Source organism: Phyllostomus discolor, chromosome 2 (genome assembly GCF_004126475.2).
Source record: "Phyllostomus discolor isolate MPI-MPIP mPhyDis1 chromosome 2, mPhyDis1.pri.v3, whole genome shotgun sequence".
Classification (NCBI taxonomy): domain Eukaryota; kingdom Metazoa; phylum Chordata; class Mammalia; order Chiroptera; family Phyllostomidae; genus Phyllostomus; species Phyllostomus discolor.
The window spans coordinates 150,155,710-150,179,378 of NC_040904.2; the positions used below are offsets into that span (position 1 = coordinate 150,155,710).

At 41.2% G+C, this 23,669-nt stretch overlaps 1 protein-coding gene and 1 long non-coding RNA gene across 5 annotated transcripts in view; one reads left to right on the forward strand and one right to left on the reverse strand.

The window, feature by feature from the left end:
• The first annotated feature begins 7,468 nt into the window (after positions 1-7,468).
• Positions 7,469-21,836, forward strand: LOC118499024. Its single transcript, XR_004901523.1, has 3 exons — positions 7,469-7,482; positions 11,769-11,772; positions 21,655-21,836. It is a non-coding gene; the product is annotated as an uncharacterized LOC118499024 (long non-coding RNA).
• The window catches only part of LOC114513621 (RAB3A interacting protein), a 51,682-nt gene continuing 48,713 nt past the window's right edge, over positions 20,701-23,669 (reverse strand). For all 4 annotated transcript variants that reach the window (XM_028532979.2, XM_036018685.1, XM_036018686.1 and 1 more), the window contains one exon: positions 20,701-21,053. In XM_028532979.2, the coding sequence (XP_028388780.1) occupies positions 20,971-21,053 (83 nt within the window). In that variant the 3' untranslated portion in view covers positions 20,701-20,970. The remainder of the gene's footprint in view (positions 21,054-23,669) is intronic.

The window sequence follows — 23,669 nt, forward strand, 5'->3', positions numbered from 1 at the left end:
AGAGAGAAAGGAAAACAGGAGGAAGTGAACATTGAAATGAAGGAGTCAAAGGACAGTGAGTTCCACTCTAAATGTGTTGGTTTAGGGAAACTGCCCATACACACATACAGTAAATCACTATAAATACAGGTCTGGAACTTGGCAATAGAGTTTGGAAAATGCTTATCCATGGGAATAAATGAAACTATTTGGGATAACTTTGGTGCTCAAATAAAAGAGTTACTGAAATAGGACTCCTGGGTAGACAAGGAGGAAAGTGAACCAGTGAACGAGGCTGAGAGGACACACAGAGGCTGGATGAGACCCGAAAGGGATGATGCCATGGAATCAGATAAGAGGGTGTTTCTGTGAGTGAACACTGGGTGATGGTGGCAAAGTCTAGGGAGAATGCCAAGAGGACGAGGGGCTGGAGATTTTTAATGTGATCGAGCAATTAGGAAAATTTTCAGAAGGGGGAGTCGAGGCAGAAGCCAGATTATATTGAACCAGCATTCACTAATATTGACGCCAACACCTGGGCATCATCCTTCGTCCCTCAGCTTTCCTCACTCCATATGCCATCCATCTGCAAGTCCTGCCTGTTCTGCTTAAAACTCTCCATTGGCTTCCTATCACACTGAGAATGAAAAAACGAACTCTTGTCATCTCCTACCACCTTCCCCATCATTACTGAACACTGTTCTCTGCCCCATGCCCCTGCCCTCTAACACCACCCCACCCCTGCCTGACCACTCCAAGCTCAGAAACTTCACACTGTTGTTCCCTTTGCTTGGAATGCTCTTCTTCTTTTTTATTATATTTTACTGATTATGCTATGGCAGTTGTCCCAATTTTCTCCCTTTGCCCCTCCACACAGCACCCCCACTCCCTCAAGCAATCCCCCCACCATTGTTCCTGTCCATGGGTCATGTTTGTTGGCTACTCCATTTCCTCTACGGTACTTTACATCCCCATGGCTATTCTGTAATTATCTGTTTGTACTTCTTAATCCCCTCACCTTTTCATCCCTTCTCCCACCGCTCCTCCCATCTCTTTATCTTTAACTTTTGGCATTTTAATTATAATGTGTCTTGGAGTGGGCCTCTATGTGTCCATCTTGTTAAGGACTCTCTGTGCTAGACTTGCATGTATTTCCTTCACCAAATAAAGGAAGTTTTCTTTCATTATTTTTCCAAATAGATTTCCAATTTGTTGCTCTTTCTTTTATCATTCTGGCACCCCTACAAAGTGAATGTTGGATTGCTTAAAATCATCTCATCAGGTGCTTACCCTATCCTAATTTTTTATTCTTTTTTCTTCTTGTTGTTCTGATTAGTTGTTGTTTGCTTTTTTATGTTCCAAATTATTGATTTGATTCTCGGCATCATCTACTCTATTGTTGTTTCCCTGTAAATAGTTATTTATTTCAATTAATGTATCCTTTGTTTCTGACTGAATTTGTTTTATGTTGTTGAGGTCCTCACTAAGTTCCTTGAGCATTCTTATAACCAGTGTTTTGAACTCTGCAACTGATAGATTGCTTATCTCCATTTCATTTAGCTCTTTTTCTGGAGTTTCAATCTATTCTTTTATTTGGGCTATATTTCTTTGTCTCCTTTTGGCAACCTCCCTATGTTTGTTCCTATGTATTAGATAGAGCTGCTATGACTCCGTGTTTTAATAGCATGGCCTAATGTAGTAGGTGTCCTGTAGGTGTTCTGTAGGGTCCGGTGTGGCACAGCCCCACAGATCACCCAAGCTAGGTACTCAAGGTGCACCTTTCACGTGGGCTGAGTACACCCTTCTTTTGTAGTTTAGCTGTGGTTGCTTTTGGGAAGTCTACAGGAGAGACTTACCCAGGCCAGTCAATTGCAATGATGGCTGTGACCACTGATCTCCAACCTCCACCCTCCGTGGAGGATTGGCTGTGCAGGGGCAGGGTGGTGGTGCTCTGACATAGTCTACAGCTGTCCACAAAGTGTGCAGGATATGGGGTTTCCTGGGTGGTTCAGGTCAGCCTGCACCTGTGTTTGGCCTGGGGCCACCCAGCCTGAGCTATAAAGCAATCAGAAATGGCTGCTATTGTGCTGGGCTTGGAGGTTCCCAGGCAAATCCAAGCTGTGCATCTGAGCTGGCTGCTGCTGGTACCAGGAGTGGGCCATTTAGCAAGAGGTATGGGGGCTGGGGACTCACAGAAGCGAGCTGTTGCTTGGGTGAAAGGATTTAGGAAATTGTGAAGCATGAGCCAAAAACAGCCATTCATATGGAAAATTCACTGTTAACAACATGTAAGTTGGGTGGGGCAGAATCTTTGAGAATCTCCAAGGTGGATCAAACACTGTTAGCCAGGTTGGTGAAGTCTCAGATATGGCACCAGCCTGCCAGCTCCGTGGCTCTGTCAGGTGTGTGTGGGGGGGTGGGGGGGGGCAGGATTTAGATAAGGGACAGTGGCCTCTGCTCACCTTAATGCCAGATACTTCAGTTTCTCCCAATTTGCCACTGGTGCCTTTCAAGCTGCTACCCAGGTGTTAGAGCTCAAAGGTAGGGAGCCTCAGTAGGTGAATCCTTATGTGGGTTCTTTAAGAGGAACTGCTTGGGGATCCAGCAGTTTTCTCTACTGACTCAATCCCCACTGGTTTTTGCAGTGGGAAGTTGTGGGGACTTGTCTTCCTGGCACTGGAACCCTTGTCTGGGGCAGGGGGGGGATTGGTGGGAGGCTGGGACACCTTGTTCCCAAAATATCCCTCCCAAATTTTTATCCACCACATGTGTATGTGGGACCAGCTCATCCCATGTCTTCGCCCCTCCTACCTGTTTGGATGGATGTGGTTTCTTTAAATCCGTGGTTGTCAAGACTTCCATTTGACTCTATTTCTGACAGTTCTGAGTGATGGTTGTTCTGTATTTTAACTGTAATTTTTTTTTGATGTGGTTGTGCAAGGAGGCAAACTGTGTTTATTTATGCTGCCACCTTGACTGGAAGTCCCCAGAATGTTCTTCTGATGGATGATGGATGATGACTGATGAATAACTTGTTTCCAGTCATTATTCAGGCCTCAGGTTGAATGTCGCGTTCTCAGAATCCTTCCCTTGTTGCCTTAGCTTAAGTAACCCACTCTTTGTCCCTTCATGAGCCTCTGCACCTGCACAGTTACCTATTTTTTTCTTCATAATTAATGACTATCTGAAATCATCTTTTTTATTTGCTTTTCTCTCTCTTTTTTTAATTTTATTTATTTACTTTTACAGGGAGGGGAAAGGATGGAGAAAGAAAGGGAGAGAAACATCAATGTGCGAGAGATACATTGATCAGTTGCCTCTCACACACCCCCAACTGGGGACCTGGCCAGCAACTAAGGCATGTGCCCTGGCTGGGAATTGAACCAGTCACCTTTTGTTTTGCAGGCCTGTGCTCAATCCACTGAGCCACACCAGCCAGGGCATATTTGCTTATTTCTTTATTGTCTCCCTTCAGCTAGAAGAAGAGCCACTGTGGGGCAAGCACTCTGCTTGATCACCCCTGAGTTTTTAGCTGTTAGGGCAGCATCTGGCTCATTTCAACTGGCTGATGGAATAAGCAAAGGTAAGGAATAAAGGATGACCTTTCAGGCACCTACTACATGGATGACTCTTAAGCAATTCACTCAACCCCTGTTGGCCTCATGTTTCTATTGGGAGGATAAAAATCCTTCATAGGGCTGCTTTGATGGTAAAAGGAAAACATGGTAATAAAGTGACAATGAGAATAATAAAAGCTAACATTTATTGAGCTCTCTCTCAGACATAGCGCTTTACAACATTATGAGATCATACAATTACCCCCATTTTACAAATAAAAAAAACTATGACCTACAAAGGTTTACTTATCCATTATTCCAGAGGTAGTAAAAGAGCCAGGATTCACACCTAGGATGACTATGATTCTATACCCAGCATATAGTAAATGCTCGATAAATAACAACTATTATTAATTAGGTTATAGGTCAAGGGCTAACATTTTCTATAAAGAGCCAGATGAATTTTGAGGGCTGTATTGTCTCAGTCATCACCGCTCAGCTCTGCCATCACAGCATCAAAGCAGCCACAGATACTCTGTAAATGAATGTGTGTATTCTAATAAAACTTAACTTACAAAATCAGACTGTGGGCCAGACTTTGCCATGGCTTGCAGACCCTTGTTGTAGATGAATATATTATAATATGAAAAGATATTCACTTTATATTCCATGAAAAAGTTCACTATTAAAGTATAGTATAATCCCATTTTTGTTTTAAAAAACAGACACACAAAATCGACACCAAACTGAGCAGCTTTTAAACACTAAATGGTGAGATTACAGTGAAAATGATCTTGTTTTAAGTTATCTCTATTTTCCAAAATTGTCCATGTATTGAAAGTTCACCTTCCAAGACCTTATGGAGTCCTCCAGAAACCTACTTCTAACTCTGAAATTGAAGAGATGACAACCTCAATAACCCCACAGAAGGTGGTGGCCCCTCCTCTTGGGAGGGGCTGCCTGGGTGACGCTGGGCCAGGATTCCCTAGAGATGGTGATAGCTCCGGCGGGTCTCCAGTGCAGGGTGTTTGCAGGGGACGGGGACTGGCTCTGACCTAGTTATGGCACAAGGGACATGCTGATTAAATGCCTTCACCTTGGGGTCCCAGCATGAAGAAAGGAAAGGGATTGCTTCTCAGTGGCCCCAAGCCCAACCTCTTTTTCATAGATGCTTCACACCACGGCAACATGGTTTCCAACCACCTGCCAACATCAGACAGAAATGTGCGGATAATCCCAAACTGCTTGCAAGACCTGGCAGCTTTTTCTTGTCCTTGGCATGTTCTTGCTCTCGTCTCCTGGAGAAGTCCATGCTGGCTACCCACAGGAGCAGAAGCCGCCTTACTGATAAACAAGGAGTTCCTGCCTCTGTGAGATCATGGCAGAAACACCAGGCAGCAACACGATGTCTAAAATTCCACCACCAGATAACATTTGGCATGACACATGAAGATGTGAATAATAGAATAAAAATTGACATTGTCAAACCACAGTCCCAGAGAGTTACCTAGTTAATGCTGTCAGTTTGTCGTGCTTGTCTTTTTTTATTTTTTATTTTTAAGATTGTATTTACTTTAGAGAGAGCAAACAGAAGGGAGAAAGAGAAGGAGAGAAACATCAGGAGAGATACATCGATCAGTTGCCTCTCACATGGCCCCAACTGGGAACCTGGCCTGCAACCCAGGCATGTGCCCTGACAGGGAATTGAACTGGTGACCTTTTGGTTTGCATACTAGCACTCAATCCACTGAGCCACATCAGCCAGGGCTGAAGTTTGTCTATTTAAGTCTTCTGGCTAAAATGTTTTCTGACTTTGTCTTGGCCAGTATGGGGCCACATTGAATGTTAAATAAACTATTACTTAATCAAAAAAACAAAAATAAAATTCCACCATTAGAGATCAACTGAATGTACCCTTAGAGAAGGTAATCTTTCTTGACTCAATTGATCAAAACAACTTGTGTCCAATGAAAGTGCATGGCATACAAGACTCTATAGAAATGGAAGGTGGGAGATCATTTGCTACCTTTGTAGCTTCTGTACAAAGGTACATTTGTACCTTCTGTGCAAGCTCAGGTTTTCCTGGGACAGAAGGTGCTGGTCGTCTGAGAGGGTGAGAAAGTGCTGGTCCCAACGGGAAGAAAAGACAAAGAATTAAGAGACTGGTCTGAAGCCAAAGCTATCCTTTACCGACAAGGCAGTCTTGCCCGTGGCCAGTCCTGGTACTGCTCCACTGTTCTGAGCCTCCCGTTCCTCTCACAGGGATTCAGAAACGTCAACCAGTCAGAGCTGGCTCCCCTCTCGGAGAAATAATATACAGAGCCCACTGGCCCACTTAAGACATTTGCTATTTTACCTCTGGTAATAATGAAATCTGAGGCTTTCCACAAACTGGCAAGACTTTCTCTCAAATGCCTTTTTGTTCTATTCACTGGACCTTCCTGCTACTGGCAAAGTTTTCCTTCTTCCTATGTTTGAATTTGTTGGGTTCTCTGAAGCCAGAGTTCAAGTTTACTAACTATTTGTTGCATAGAATGGTCTTTTGCACAGTTCTTTTATTCATTGCCCTATAAATATCATTGAGTGGCTACTACACACAGGCACCATACAGGCACTTTTCCAAGCTGCACCTCTCTTCTGCTCCACAGTCCTGCCTGCCCGCCCTTGAAGCCTTTCCAGAGCCATCCCATCCGGGTCCGGCACTTCACTCGGCCCCTGCTTTTCTGTGCTGAGCCTTCTGTAACACCATTTTTCTAAACACTTGGCCCCTCCATGCTATTCCTGTACAGCTCGTGGGCAATGGATGTTTTTACCTACCCTGTGTCCCTGACACCTTTTAATAATAGCTACCTAGAAACTTAAATTTTAAGCAGAGAGACCGGGGCAGAAAATGTTTGAAGCTTGTTTGGTAACAGCTTCCTGAATGGACTTTACTCCTCTTTAGATCTCAGGAGCTGCCAGGTGGTTCCTGCCTGTCCACAGCTTCCGGTCCTAGGAGCTACACACCCCCACCCCAACTTCAACAAGTGAGCTGGGGTTTCAGTCGGCCAGTTTTCCTGTGTGCCTTTCCCTGCGGTCTGCTCTCAGCGTGCACTTGCTCCCAGTCCACTCAGTCAGAGCAGGAATCTCCTCTTCTGCTTTGATGATCAGTCAACAAGCATTTGAGAACCCACTTCAGGACATTTCTAAGAAAATGAGCTAAATAGCTTCTCACTAATTCAGAAAGATTGAATATAATGAATAACAAAACACTCTTCTCAAGTCAGTTTTTAAACTATTCTAAAAAGCTTGGGAATAAAAGATGAGCCCTCGGATATCAAAGTAGTATAAAAGAAATGCCCATAAGGAAGCAAATTAAGAATGTAAGGTCATATTTAAAACTTTAAAATAAAAATTAAGATCTCAGTGGTTTTGACACTTAAGGCCATTTAATTCAAGATAGTATTGCCAGTCCAGATAATTTTTATATAAAAGTGCTCATAAGGAAAAAAATATATTATGTCAGGTTTGGTTTCTTAGAACAAAGAGTCTGAGGAAATGAAGAAAAACAACTTTCAAGTGGGTAACAAATTGCCAAAACTTTCTTTAATGTTCAGACCTAGATTCTTTACACAAGTTTACATTGAATTAGAAACTGACATATCGCCCTGCCTGGTTCAATTCCCCGTCAGGGCACATGTCTGGGTTGTGGGCCAGGTCTCCAGTAGGGGGCATGTGAGAGGCAAGGACACACTGATGTATCTCTCACTTTCTCCTTCCCTTCCCCTCTCGATAAAAAATAAATAAATAAAATCTTAAAAAAAAAGAAGAAACTGACATATCAATAGGAGCATGACATGCACACTGGTCCCCCTCATCAGAATGTTATATCCAGTTTTGTTGTCTTCATTATAAGGAATATTTAAGAAAGAAAATCATTATAGGCTAAAGAAAAAACTTCAATGAGGTGATTGTTGGACTTGGCACACAGCAGATGATTAATATTTGCTGAATAGTAAATAAGAAAAAAATTGACAACTAGTTGTGTGACTTTCAGGCGGTGGGGGGTATCATGTTAGTTAGTGCTTCCATTTTTATTACCAAAGTTTACAGTTTTTCCCATCTATTCACTCAAAGATAATATAAGAAAAACACTGACTCTTTTATTCTCTTTTCATGGAGAAATGACTGCCCACACCCATGAAAAATGCTTCATGGAGCAACAGAGTTTGGTTTAGGCTAAGAAAGATACTGTTATAATAATCAGGTATTGTAACAAGCTACATGGGGACTTAATGGGAACTATATCCTCAGAAACTTCTGAAAATAGTACAAACAAGGACAGTATAAGATCCTGGGTATAATAGCACTTCCACAAAAAGGAAGGTAGACCAGATGAACTTTTCAAGTCTGCCCCCAGATCTGGAAAAGAACCAGGTAGACTTTTTGCATTTATAAAATGAATTGGTGGTCCCCCTGAAATAAAGCAGATGTAACTGTAGCTTAAAGTTTGCTATCTCCTGCTGGAATGAAAGCTGCACAGGATGTAAAATCAGGCAGTAACAACCCAGCAGCATGAGTGTGCCTACTGCATAGCAAGCACGACCCGGATGGACATGCCAGCCTGCACACTGTCAGAGACAGAATACTGGATGGGATGGATGGTAGGGCTGAGACAACACGGTCATCTCTTGGTCTTATATTTCTTCTTGCCCTCTGGCAGAATCCAAGCCACTACCAAGAAATGGATTATGTTGATTCCTTCTGTGAGTGGCCTAGCATCTCGTTATTTCCTCGGTATGACTACCCTTCCATGTTCATCGCAGCTTGGCCTTCGGGCAATTCCACGTTCAACGATTAAACATCCAGCATTTGTCAGACACTTTACTAATCACTAGAAATTCCAAAAGCACTTCTTCTATATGCTGCTGACTGCCCCCTGGGTTCTGTGGATGAGAGGTCTGCCCTCAGTTCTTCTCACACTCCCCGCAGGAAAGACCTGGAAAGGTGTAAACACTGCGGCCACATCCCCCTTCTCAGGGAGGTCTGAGCGCCGCTAACTGGTAAGAAACTAAAGCCACTTGAGGTGCAGTCTCCCAAGGGCACATGCAGAAGGTGTCATCAGACAGCAAGTTCTTGCTGACATTTTCAGGAGACCCACCATTAGAATACCAATCCAACTAAATATGAGAAGCTTTACTGCCATTTTAGGCTTTTAGAAGGAATACACTCTGTCTAACCATGTCCTACAGCATGCCTCTCCCTCGGGGGAAAAAGATATTTAACTTCAGAAACAAACCCTTATGCAGTTACACATTTTCAAATTGCTGTGAAAAACAAAGATAGGAACGAGGGATCTTTTAGGCAGTTTTATGTGTAATTATACTAAGAGAAAAACTGTCAAGTAAATGCTTACATTTTTCTATGCTATAGTCAATAAGTTTCAACATAAGACAAATCTGTAATTTTTGAAGAAATTAGAAGCAATAAGATATAGCACAGAACAGGGACAAATACTAGTAACAGATATGCTGACCCTTAATGTTGATTTTTTTAACTAAAGTATAAGATGGAAATACTGTGTTTTTTAAAAATCACTACCTATATACACCATTTGATTTTTTTTGCCAGAAATACAGCAAAGAAACCTCCACTTCAATTTCAGGACAGTAAATACAGTAGTATTTCTTCCGAGACCAAGTTTAGGTGAGTTGTAGAAGGGTGAAGCAGGAGGGCGTGCAGTGCCTTTTCTCATGAGCGAGAACTCCACGTTGGAAACTGGCCTCTTACCTTCAAAAAAACCCGGCCAGGCCTCGTTTTTGCCCTGCAAGTCCAGGGAGAGGCCCTCCCAGGGAGACGCCCTCCCCCGAACAGGGCCACCTGATGTCGGGGAGTCTGGGCGGCTCGGAGGCTAGGAGGGCTCTTGAAAAATCTTCGTTTTCTTTTCACTGGGCTGAGATAGATCTTCAGCCATCGAATTGTGCCCAGAAAAATGGTGAAGTTCTCAAATTGATTATTAAAAACAGAAGGACAGGTGGCCACAAGGAAAACAAACATCATGAAGAGGGAAGCAGTAGCAAATCCATCATCTTACCGTGGGGAAATGTTTCTGCTCCGCTTTTGGTCTTTGTTTTAAGGACCTTTGTCCTTAGTGACACATGTAATTACATACACGGGCAATAAATACAGTCTTATCTCCTATTTGTCTTTCTACTTAGATACATTGATGTCTTCCCCATCAACTAGATCCATTTCTTTAGTTATAACCCAGCAACAATACAGGGCTGGGTTTTTTTCCCACCTAGAGAAAGGGTCAGACTAATATAATTACTGTGGTAGGTTCCTAGAATAGCAGATAATTTAAACAGGCCTGTGATGATGAAAAATTAGGATTTATTAAATATTTTCAAATTTACTCAGAGTGAAAACTTATGTTCCTTGATATATACATAGTTTATGTCCTTCAGAGTTTATTTTCCCTGAAAAGTATAAACCATACAGTAAAAGAAGTCCCTCTAATGAGCAATAAAACTGCATCTTTGATGTAATTATTCTTACAACTGAATTCATGTTTCACTATCAACTATTTTCACTCCTGAATATAAAGCCAAATAAATGTTTTGTTTTCACTGTGTAGCTATTGATGTATTTAATAATAGCCTAAAAACACAATTAAGAAATTAAACCAGTTCTTTCAGCACTTTTCTTTTCTTTTTCCCCAACATTTTATTTTGAAAAAGTTTTTAACCTATAGAAAACTGAAAGAATATTACCATGAAATACCTACAGGCTCTTCATCTAGATTAACTAAGTACTAATATTTTCCCACTTTTTCTTTTTCTTTTTCTGATATATAAATATGCTTTCTTAGCTGCACCATTTGAAAATAAGGTGCTGACATCCTGACATTTCACTCAGAAATAATTGTCTCCTCACAAATAAGGACATTGTCCCCATAGTCATTATTATCATTATCATACCCAAGAAATGCAACATTAATTTAATACTAATAGCTTATATATAACTTCTACCTCTGTCTCAAAAATATATTTAATGATTTTTTGTTTTCTGATCAAGGATCGAATGGATGTTCAAGTATTCTCTCTGGTTATGTATTTTTTAAAATATAGAACACTCTTCTTGTCATTTTGGTGGGTTGGTTGGCTTTTTATATCATTAACTCTTTTTTACAGTCCAAGCCCATCGTCTATAGAATACCCCACCTTCTGAATTTGTCTGATTGTTTCATTATTGTTAGAATTAGTATAGGTAATATACTATACTTCCTAATAAATATTTTTTAAAGTGTCACACATATAAACTGCTCCTTGAAAATGAGCAAACTAATTTTATTTGGGGGGGGAGAGGGGGGGCAGAGGGGAAGAGGCTTAAAATTCTCCTTGAGGGTCACATGGAGCCCCAGGTCTTCAAGGACAAGTCGGCAAGTTGTTTAAAGAAATGAATTTGCTACTTGTTTCAATTCAGCTTGAACTAACCTCTCCGCTGGGTGCAGGAAATAAAAAGATGGGCGAGTAATGGTCCCTTCCCACCATACCTCAAATCTAGGGCATGAGAAAACACAAGCGACTGTAGCTCAAGGGAGATTCTGATAGAGCTGGGGAGAACATCCCGAGAGAACAGAAGGAAAGATTAATTTAATCTGGAAGGGTCTGAAAAGGTGCCACACAGAGCGGGAATTTGAGGAGACAGACAATGGATAGGTCTTTAAAAACCTGAACAATGGCTTGGAGGCGAGAGAGAGCACAGGCACGGTGACTCGTGTTACAGTGTGTGCTTCGTACAGTGAGAGAAAAGATGGAAAAGAGGCTGAAGAAGGGTTTTGGTAGGTACTGAGTGTTAGGCTAACTCTGAATTTGATTCTACGTGTGTTCATTCTAAGTGTATCTACTGATGATGTCTGTTTGGGTAGTTGTGGTGCAAGATATAATGAACTCTAACTCAGAAAGATAACTGTGTTCGAATATATTTGTTAGGGCAGTAACTAAAGTTAGACCAGTTAAGAAGCTACTGCAAGAATCCAGGCAGGGAGTAACAAAGCCGGAAGATGATATAAAACCAAGAATTGGCTACTGATTGGATATGGGGAGCCAGGAAGATGTCAAATGTAACTTTTTAAAAAGATTTATAAGCCTTTAGCTGCAATATGAGTTAATATGCCTAAAACATGTAGGTTATGGCTAACTCCAGACTCCGGGAGAAGCTCCCAGCCAAGCTTTTTGGAGGCTGATGGAGGTAAGTCAGCAAGCTGCATCTTCTGCCAACAGTTCACGAGACGATTCACATTCTCAGCAGCAGGATAATGAGTGACAGGAAACATCACATCGCAAAAAATTAGATTCCAGCAAGTGGGCAAAGAAGCAAAGGTTAGAATTGGAGTCCCAAGCTCAAATAGTTAGAAGGGCTGGCAGGTAACTGAGTAGCATGGGTCAAAATAAGAGAAACCAAGTATACAAGCATGTTGGTAACGGACAGCTGACCTAACTTAGTCTTGGTGTCAGGGAGGCAAGTCAGGGGTGGGGGGCAGAGCAAACCCGAGAGGACAGCCCTGGGAGGCGGGGCCGCCCGGCGGAGGCGGTCACTCACCTTCCTTCCCCCTGGTGGGCTCAGTGTTGCCAAAATGGTCGATTGCGAGAGAGGAGCTGGAAATACAGGTTTTAATTTTAACTGTCATTTTTAAATGTTGCAACTCATTTATTTAAAGGCAAAACACACAAATAATCCAAACCTTGTCACAGTCAAAGAGCACGCGTGTGAAAACACAATTCAGCCTGCGGGCTTTCACGGCACAGCATCCGGGCCAGAGGTTAGATTATAAAATCCATCTGGGTTTGAGGAAAGTAAAGGGAATTTACAAGAAAGTGGTTGGAAGGCAGGAAAAATAAACCTGCATGAAAGAACCCAGAACACACAGCCGATAGCACAGCCCAGCTGATGGCGCTTGGGGATTCGGTGAAGATTCTGCCCCTCAGAAAATGACAAATATACGGCCCACTTTTCCTACATGATGGTCCTCACGTCTCTCACGGTTTCTCATTCTATTGGGCATCCCCACTTCACCCAGATCGGGTGGTGATCCATCCTCTTGAATAGTTGAGTATCTAATGTATATTCTTGAATATCGGATGTAGCTGTGGTTTGGACTTGTTTTGGTATTGACGTCCCCTGGGGAACTCCGGCAGATACACAGATAAAGGCTGAGAAGGTGGTTAAAGCTGGGGATGTCATGAGGGAAAGAAACCTTGTCTCTCGGGACTGTCCCTAGACATTGCTCCAGAATTCTAATATTCAAACCACAGTCTGTGTGTGAACTTGTACTTCCTTGAGACCGGCATTTAGGAAGGTTTTCTATTCTTTCTGTATTTCGGCAAGCGTGCTCCTCTTCAGTGTTATTGTTAATTATTTCTTTAGTTTTAAAAAGACTCATACATTGTCTTCAAAGCTTTTATTATTTCTCCTTTAACAACGACCACTATGAAAACTTGAGATTTCCTGTTGAGTTTGGATTTTTTTCCCCCTAAGCACAACGGAAAGCCACTGGAGGACTTGAAACAAGAAAGTAGCAATGTCTAATTTATGTTTTAAAAAGATCACCTTGGCTGCTGCACCAGTGATTGTGGAAGGGCAGGAGGGGAAGCAAGGACAAACAAGAGGTTATTGCAGGAGTCCTGGTGAATGACGATGCAGGCCTGGACCAAGGGGCACAAGTGGTCATGGAGGGAGTGGACGGGTTCAGGATGGGACTTGCTGACGGACTGGACTGCGGGAGGTGGTGACAGAAATAGAGAAACCAGGAATAAGCCCAGGATTATTGCTTAAGCAACTGGGTAAGTGTTCAACCACTTTAGGTTTGAGATGCCCATTAGGTCTGAGAGCAAGTGAATGGATAGTCTGGAGCTTAGGGAAGGGAGAGTGTTAGGGTTGGAGATGTAGAGATAAGAGCAATTGACATATAATTTTTGAAGCCAGAGGCCTAGATGGGATGATCTAAAGAACATTAGGGTAAAGAGAAAGGGGCCCAGAACAAAACTCTGGGTATTTAAAGACTGAGCTAAGAAAGAAGTAGCTCAAGTTGCGACCAGAGCCGTCACGAACACTCCGAATCCCCAGCCGTGGCTCACAAAGACCTGCACGCTCTGGCTCCCGCCCGCCTGTCCAATGCCCTCTTACCGCTCCTTACCACCAACTTTACATAGGTCTCCGTGCCGTTTTTCAAGTATGCCCGATTCATTTCTTCAACAGGAACTTTATGCCTGCTCTCCCTTCGCAAGGCTGGGCCTGATCAACGCCCAGTTTACAAATGCTGCCTCCTGAATGTGTCCTTCCTGGACACCGTATGTGAAGTAGTCCCTCTCCCTCTCTAACCCATTACTCCCATTAAGTATCTACAGAGCACTGCCCACTGGAATTTCCATCCACAGCTCGCAAGACTCATCGCTCTGTGAGAGCGGGGGCCTTGCGGTCCTGCTCACTGCTGGTTTCCAACACCTGCAACAGCGCGGGACCTACCAGGCTCTCAAATGTGTGGGAATGAATGAGAAGGGATTCTGTTTCTAGTTCTACACACAAATTACAGAAGCTGAAAGGTCTTTATTTGTCTGCATATCAAAAACAGGAAACCTTGTTGTCTGTTGAGATGGTAATTGCACTGCCTTCCATGAAAATAAAAAATGAAGAACAAATTGCTAGCATAAAAGTTAAACACAAATACACATTCATACTGCTTTGAATGTTATTTATTTTAAACATTGTGTCTTATAGGAAAAAACATACTTACCTAGGGAAAAACACAACAAAGAAAATCTTTAAAACAAAAGCTTCTGGAAAGAAGCAGACCTGTTTTAGACTCTTTAGAAACACGAAAGCACAGGGTTCAAGTGGTGATGGCGGTGGTGGTGGTGTGTGCATGCAGGTAGTTCCAATGTTCAGAAGCCAAATTCTGTGTTCAGTGTAGATGCTTCCTCATAGGCTGTGGTTTGTCCTAGAGCTGGGAGAGACCACAAGAACACCCGGGTCAGCCTTTACTGAGGTGGCCAAGGAGGAGTGGTGATGGGCTACACCTCCCAGTTTGGGGGGGCAGCCACGCTCAGAGAATGTAGCTTCCTAATCCAAGGTTCTCTCCATTAGGCCAGTTGTCTCCTCACCGCTGAACTGTTTGTAGTAATTTATCAAATGGTCTTTTTCTCCTTTTTAGAACTGATAATCTGGGCAATTAAAACATGAACCCAGATGAATCAGCACACTCACTGTTCCTTCTCCTTTGCTGTGCCATGCCTGCTGGCCCCTCCGTGGCCAGTCCCCTGCTCAGCCCTTTTCTCTCCGGCCACAGTAACTCAGGGCTCAGTGCTCTCCCTCTCTGACTCCGTGTCCCAAAAGCTCCCCTCTGGTCTCCTCATGAACACCTCCCAAATGTATCTCCTAGTCTGATCTCATCATTGAAGTTAGACTTGCAAATCCCATAGCTACTTAATTAACATCTCTACTCTGGTACTTAATGGGCATCTCAAACAATGCGTCAAACACTGAATTTCCGTCTCTAGTCCATGCATATGAAGCTTGCCCCTAACCCAGATTCCCCATCTCAGTAAGCTGCAGCTATAGCTCAGGCCATAGGCCTAAGATCCAGACCCAATCTCTCTCCTTTCCTCTCCCCCAATTTCATGTGATAAACAGGTCCTGTTGTCACTTTTACTTTTGATCCACTGCTACATATAACTGCACTAGTCATGATCCTTGGTTTATAACACACCACCAATGGTTTGTTCATGATTTCTCTTATTTTGTTCATGTATTTACTTCTAATGACAAATGAACCTATCACCCAGGGATGAGAGAACATTAACTTGCTCATATATGTGTTCTGCCCAGTTCTGTCTCCTTACTCTTCCACACCCAGATCCTGAACTTCCTCAACTTTGCATTCACCTTGTTTTTCTAAAAAACAATTTTGCCTCATATATATATATGTATGCCTATACAATTGTTTTAGTTTTGTGCTTTATGAAAAAAGCATTGTCATATGTAGTCTTGAGTTTGTTTTTTCACTCATTCTGTTACTGTCCTTCATGTAGCCAATGTTCATTCATTTTGTCTGCCCTGTAACAGTCCATTGTTAGCACGCAACACTCTACCCTCCCATAGAAGGGCATTATAATAATGCGGGGACATTATTACATGTGTTCTGGGGCACTTTGTGCAAGTACTTCTCTTGAGAGTATATCTAAAAGTGGAGCTGCTAGACCACGGGTATATAAATGTTCAACTTTGAATGGTTTTTCAGAGTTTTGTTCCACATGCATTTTCAATTCTGTGGAGACCTGTTTTAGTCTTTTCCCCATTTTTTTTATTAGATTGTCTGTTTTCTTGCTTGTTGATTTCTAGAATTTCTGTATATGTTCTTGAAACTAATATGCTACTGGCCCTGGCTTTGCAAATATCTTCTCATAGTTTGTAGTTTGGCTTTAATATGTCTTTTGATGAACAAAACTTCTAAATTCACAACATACAGTATAGCACAACTGTTATATGATTAATGACCTTTTATGGTTTGTTTTGCTTCAAGTTTATTAAGTTATTCAAGTAAGCAGGATTAGAAAGATATTCACCTATATTTTTGAAATATATTTCACCTACAATTTCAACTATAATTACATCAGAAATTCTAAAGGTTCAGGTCATTTAAACAGTTGTGTGTGTTGGGGGGGGGAGGTGTATGTGAAAAGATCTTTGTATTTTCCCTTCCTTTGTCAGGCCCATTTAATAGATCAATCACTGATCTACCAGACCCACATATGCATGTACATTTTGTGAAATATACATGTACTTGTGCGTCATATGCTTTGGGGCTATTCTCCACTGGCCACTTTGTCCATTGTCCACACTAATGTCACACACTCTTGAATACTTCAGCCTCATAAAAAGTCCTTCTGGTGGGGTAAGTTCCTCCCTTTTCTTCACAAGTGCCCTCGTCATTCTGCATCCTTGACTCTGTCACAAACATTTCAAATCAGCTTGTCAATTCCAGGAGAATGTTGGGATTTAGTTTGAAGATGCATTGAATCTATGTATCAGTTTGGGAGAAACTGACATTTTTTGGATATTGTTTTTCTACGCAAACATAAAAACACTTTAGTCCTCTTTAATGCCTTTTTGTCAAGTTTTACAGCTTTCTATGTACCAATGTGGCACATATTTGGTCAGATTTGTTGCTGTGCATTTAAGAATTGTTTTTGCAATTGTTTGGTGTCTTTTTAAACATTCTGCTTTCTAACTGTGGCTGGTGTATATAGCTACAATTCACAATTATATAGTGATCCTATATTTAGCCACCTAACTCCGAAGTTGTGTTTAATATTTTGATGAAAAACTTCTTGGAGGTGGGGCAGTTTCCTGTGTAGACAATCACATTATCTGCAAATGAGTTTTACTTCCTCCTTTCCAATAATACCTTATTTTCCTCATCTTACTGCAATGACTAACATTTCTAATACAATGTAGAATAAAAGTGAGAACAGCAATCATCCTTGTCTCACTTCTTTAAAGAGAATGCTTTTAATGTGTCTCCCATTAAAATGGTGTTTATTTCAGGATTTTTGAAGATAGCCTTTGCCAAGTTGAAAGGTACCCTTTCACTTACAAACTGCCAAAAGTTATCATTAATGGGTGTTTTTATTAAATTTTTTTTGCACCTACTGATCAATTGATTTTTCACTTTTATTCTGTAAATGAGTAAGATTTATAAATTTTCTAATATACCATCTTTGCCTTCCTCAGTTAAATGCCACTTGGCCAGTATGTTACATTGTTTACTTTGCATGCATAGTCATGACCATAATGGGCCTATAATTTTCCTTTCTTGATTGTCCATATGTGGTTTTACTACCACGTATATACTGGTTTTGTTGTACGAGACATATAATTTCTAGGAGAATATGTGAAACTAGAATAACCCATTCAGTTTGGTGAAACCATCTATCCCTAGAGTTTTCTTTATGGTTAGATTTCTATTTCTATACCTTCATATTAATACTATTTAACCCTGCTTACTTAGGCTTCTGATTTCTTATCAAAATATAACATTTTCTAGAAATTTCTCCATTCTGCCTAAACTTTAAAACCTATCAGCATGTTGTTCATAATATTCACCTGTTTTAACACCTGCAGTTTATGTAGTGCCTACCCTTTTCCATGCCCGATGTGGGTTGTTTGTGCAGTTTCTTTTCTCCATGATAAACCTGCCCCAAATTTTTGTCTACTTTGTTAATCTTTTCAAAGTTGTCTCACAGCTTCGTTGACCCTCTATTGCAATCTTGTTTTCTCAGCTTCTGCTCGTCTCCTTCATCTTGTTCTTTTGTAACTTCTTCAATAGAACACTTAGCTCATTTTTAAAATGTAAATATTTAAGACTATAAAGTTTCCACTGAACCATTATTTACTCTGTACCCTATATTGTGATATTCACTATTAGTCAGCCCTTAGCATTTTAAAATTTATTTCTATTTCCAACATTTATTACTACCATCTTCTTAAGTCTCCTTGGTGAACTCAATTTTTAACATCATGCAGTAACCATCTCTACCTCTAATAATACCTTTGTCTTGTATACTTTGTCTGGTAATAGTATAACCACACAAGCTTTCTTTTGTTATTTTCCTGGTAACTAGTTTTTTCAATTATGGTATATATTCAACATATTTTAGTTCCAGGTGTATGGCACAGTGGGTACATATTTACATAATTTCAAAGCGATCCCCCAGTAAGTCTAGTACCCACCTGCCACACAGTTATCACAGTATTGTCAACGATATTCCCTGTGCTGCATTTTACTGTTTTGTCTCCCCGTGACTATTTTATAACTACCACTTTGTATTTCTTTATCCCTTCACCTTTTTATCCTCCTGATATTTTTCTATTCTTTTTAAACATTTTCATGTCATTATGCCTTGTCTATAAATATACCTTAACCCAATTTGACTATCTTCTCACTGGTGAGTTTATCTTACCATCTTAAAGTACTTTAAAAAATGTTTTTAAACAGCTCTGAGATATAATCCACATACCATAGAAATCCCCTTTTAAGGTGTACAATTCAGTGGTTAAATCATCTTTTTATTTCTGTGTCACACTATTTTTCTTTTCTGTCTTTTTCCTTCTGACAAGAACTTGATCTTCATGTTCTCTGGTCCCCTACTACTCCCATGTGTTGAAATTATAAAGTTATTGATATGCTGTACTTTCTTTAGTCCTACATTTTATTTATTCTTTTCACAGTTATCAACAAACTTCCCCTAAGTATCTGATTACTCTTCTTCTCAAATCTCTTGTAGCATCTCCTGGATTCGTTTATCTTTATATTTAAGTGCTTTCTCAAAGGTGCTTTTAATTTCCATCTTTGTTGGAAAAATCTTCTGAAGCTTTGAAAGTCTGAGAACATTTTTATTGTGCCCTTCCATTAGAATAACTATTTACCAGGACATAAAATTCTAGGTTCAAAGTTCTTTTCGTGTTCAATTTCAGATTCTTGACCTGAGTATGGTAATCACTGTTTCTACCATATCATTCTCAAATGTCCTTTTGTCAGTGGACTCCCATCCATCCTGGTAACCGAGTCTTCTATAGGGTAAGGCTGACTAAGCCTTTGAGACAGGACTGAACACAATGCCACCTTCAGAAAACCTGCTCTCTCATTCACTGCTGCTGTGAATATCAATTGGTTCATGTCTTCTAGAGGCCAACTGGGCAATAGAAATCAAAAGTTTTAAAATACACATACACCTTGTTTGACCCAACACTTTTACTCCTAGGCATCTACATGAAGGAAATAACCCAACAATGTTCAAAGTATATACATAAAGATACTCACCATCACAAAACTATGATGTGAAAACCAAATTTAAACAACTTACTCTCCTAACAAAATTAAATTACATTAACATCCGGCCCTGCCTGGTGTGGCTCAGTTGGTTGGAGCACTGTCCTGTAAACCGAAAGGTCATGGGTCTGATTCACAGTCAGGGCACAGGCCTAGGGTGCGCATTTGGTCGCCAGTCGGGGCTTATACAAGAGTCAAACAATGGATGGTTCCCTCTCAAATCCCTGCTTCTCTCCCTTTCTCCCTCCCTCACATCCCCTCTTTCTAGAATCAATAAGCATGTCATCAAGTGATAAAAAATTATCCCATAATCAAAACCTTAGAGTGATCAAGATGTGTAGAAAAATACTTAAATTTTTAAAGTAAGAAAGTCTGCTTTTAGTTTCAGAATCATGTATGAAACATCTGAAAGCTGAAAAGCTATTATTCTTTTTTTTAAAAAAAGATTTTATTTATTTATTTTTAGAGAGGGAAGGGAGGGAGGGGGAGAGAGAGAGAGAGAGAAACATTAATGTGCGGTTGCTGGGGGTTATGGCCTGCAACCCAGGAATGTACCCTGGCTGGGAATCGAACCTGGGACACTTTGGTTCCCAGCCCGCACTCAATCCACTGAGCTACGCCAGCCAGGGCTGAAAAGCTATTATTCTTCAAAAATGTTAACAGTAGCTTTCTTCAGATGGAGACATTCATTTGTCATTTTTTCCTTTTCCTTTTCTATACTTAACAATATTTCTACCATGAAACACTTTCCTTTTATAAATAATTTTAATAAACAGTTTCTCCACATGATGTCAGTTTTACAATTTGGAACTTACGGATTGGTCCATATACCAATCTGTGGTCCATGTACGCTCTGCATGTACCATTCTTTCAACCACACTCCTTTGAAGCTCCTTGAGATACATCAAATTCCTTATTTATCTTTATATTCTTTCAATGCCTACTACAGTGCTCAACATATATAAAGTATGAATATATTACATCAGGATTTTCAAGAATGCATTTCTGGGATAAAATGTGACTATCCTCTATCTAATTACCATAATAAAGGGATTCTTTAAATTACAAAGAACAGAATGATTAAAAGAGTAACTTTCAGACTTTTAAGCAGCAGAGTTCTCCTTAAATAAAAGTTTTTTTTTTAATCCCAATATATAAAACAGACATTCTAGTGGAGAGACAGAGGCTGACCCTGTCCACTCAGCTTTCTTCCTTGCCTCCCACAGGCTGCTGATGTAATACATTCAGCTGACCCCATGTGCTATGTCAGAGCTAGAAGAGAAAAGCAAAAACACATTCGATCTAATATTTATTTATTTAGCTTTTTTTTGCAACTATAAATTACAATCACTAGTACACCTGTAGTTTTTTCTAGTGTTCAACTAAAGAATAAGCAAAAACAGCATAGGTCAGTTTAAAAGAAATCACAGTACTTCTTGGTGTAAATTGCAAAAGAGGGAGGAAGTCTTGGGCCCAGACCTTGGAAATAAATATCAAGTAACCATAAAAATATTCAGCCATCTTCCAGGTTTTCAAGGAGGTTCGTGCATGGTCCCAGCCAGAGGATCAGAGCTCCTCTTTGAAATATCCCAGCTTTGCCAGTGACATCTCTTTTCTCAGCTGCATAACTTCCCAAAACATGTGATCAACTGTACAAACAGGAAAGAGAGATGCGTAAATCATAAAATACCATCCGAATTATTTTTACCATGTTTCAGTGATAATCTAAGATTACCTGGAAAGCCGTTTGGCATTTCCTAATGACATACCCAAAGCCTAGACATTCTACTGCTATTTCACACACACTTTTTCATGTACTTGTGAGTATCCCAGTTTTAAATAAGCAGTAGTCACCATTCTGCCACAGCTATTTGTCAGATACATCAGTGGCCACCACGTTAGCCCAACAGAAGGGAGACGTTTCTGTGTCCTGAGTAAAGAGCAATGCTGCTGCCTTCGTAAGCAGTTACACTCAGCACTCAATTATGCACAAGTTATTATCTAGCTTCTACATCTTCTTGCTCTAGTTACTACATCTTGGCCATTGCACTTTTCATTAATAATTACGAAGAGTGAAAAGGAAAACAAGAGACAGTCCAGAGAACTCAGTAACATTTTTGTGCCTAATAGGGAAAGTTTTATATATAGTTCAAATTAGAAATAAAAACAAATGTAGAGGGTGACCTGTAAATTTCCATTTCTCTACATCTGTAAGCCCCCTCTGTGAGTGCAAAAGAGATGTCTCTACAGACTTCCAGTCAAGATGGCAGCGTAGGCAGACACAGCATGCCTCTTCCCACAACCTCAACAAAATCACAACTAAAATATAGAATCACCATCACTCAGAGCCGTCAGAAATCAAGATGAATGGGAGTCATCTGACAACTATGGAATTAAAGAAATCACATCCATCCAGACTAGTAGAAGAACTGCACATGCAGAATGGGTCAGTCCCACATCCACGTGTGGCTGATAAAAATTCAGCCACATGTGAAGGATATCTCAGGAGGGAGGGGTCCCTACCCCACACCAGGACCCCCAGCCCAGGGCTCCAGCACTAGGAAGATAAATCCCCACAACTTCTGGCTGCAAAAACCAGTGGGGATTGAGTCGGTAGAGGAAACTTCTGGAGCCCCAAGCAGTTCTTCTTAAAGAACCCACACACAGACTCACCTACTCAGACTTACTCCCTCTGGACTTCAGCACCAGAGTAGCAGTTTGAAAGGCACCAGTGGCATATAGAGAAGAAATGAAGTGTCTGGCATCAAGGCAAAGAGAGGCCATTGTCCCTTCTCTAAACCCTCCCTGCATAGAGACACAGAGCCTGTAGGATGGTGCCATATCTGGGTCTCCATCAACCTGGCTAACACTGTTTGCCCCACCCTGGAGATCTCTAGAGACTCTGTCTCACCCAACTTACAGGCCCATCCAAGGTGATTTTCCATACCAATGGCTGGTCTTGGCTCACACTGCCCAACTTCTGAAATTCTATCAAACAAGCAACAGCCGGACTCAGTGAGCTCCAGGCCTGGCACTAGTGGCAGCCAGCCTAGATTCACAGCTTGCCTTTGCCTGGGCATCTCCAAGCCCAGCACAAGCAGCAGCCATTTCAGACTGCTTTACGGCTCAGGCAGGGTGGCCCCGAAAAAACACAGGTCGGGGCTGACCATAGTCTGCACCACCCGGTAAACCCCAGGGCCAGCACACCCCATGGACTGTTACAGACCACATCAGAGCACCACCACCCTACTCCTGCACAGGTGATATTCCATGTAGGGTGGAGGTTGGTGGTCAGTAGTCACAGCCAGTCCTTGCAGCTCACTGGCCTGGGTAAATCCCTCCCGTTGATCTGCCAACAGCAACCAAGGCTCAACTACAGGAGGAGGGTGTACTCAGCCCACACGAAGAGGACACCTTGAGTACACAGCTTAGGTGACAGGGGAGGCTGTGCCATTGGATCCTACAGGACACCTACTACATTAGGCCACACTACCAAGACATGGAGTCAAAGCAGCTCTACCTAATACATAGAAACAAACATAGGCAGGCTGTCAAAACAAGAAGACAAAGAAACATGGCTCAAATGAAACAGCAGATCAAAACTCCATAAAAGAGCTAAGAAATGGAGATAAGCAATCTGTCAGATGCAGAGTTCAAAACACTGGTTATAGGGACGCTCAAGGAACTTAGTGAGGACCTCAACAGCATAAAAAAGACCCAGTGAGAAGTGAACGATACACTAATTGAAATAAAGAACAATTTACAGGGAAGCAATGGTAGAGTGGATGAACCCAAGAATCAAATCAATGATTTGGAACATAAGGAACAAAAAACCAAACAAACAAAAACAAAAAAAAAAACAGCCAATCAGAGTAGGAAGAAAAAGGAATCCCCCCCAAAAATGAAGATAATGTAAGCAGCCTGGTGGGACAACTTTAAGCACTCTAACATTCACTTCATAGGGGTGCCAGAAGAAGAAGAGAAAGAGCAAGAAATTGGAAATTTGTTTGAAAAAATAATTAAAGAAAAATTCCCTAAATTGGTGAAGGACATAGGCATGCAGGTCCAGGAAGCTCAGAGAGTCCCAAACGAGGTGGATGCAAAGAGGTCCACACCAAGACACATCATAATTAAAATGCCAAAGGTTAAAGATAAAGAGAGAAGCTTAAAAGCAGCAAGAGAAAAGGAGTTAGTTACCTAGTGGGGAGTTCTTATAAGACTGTCAGCTGATTTCTCAAAAGAAACTTTGCAGGCTAGCAGGGATT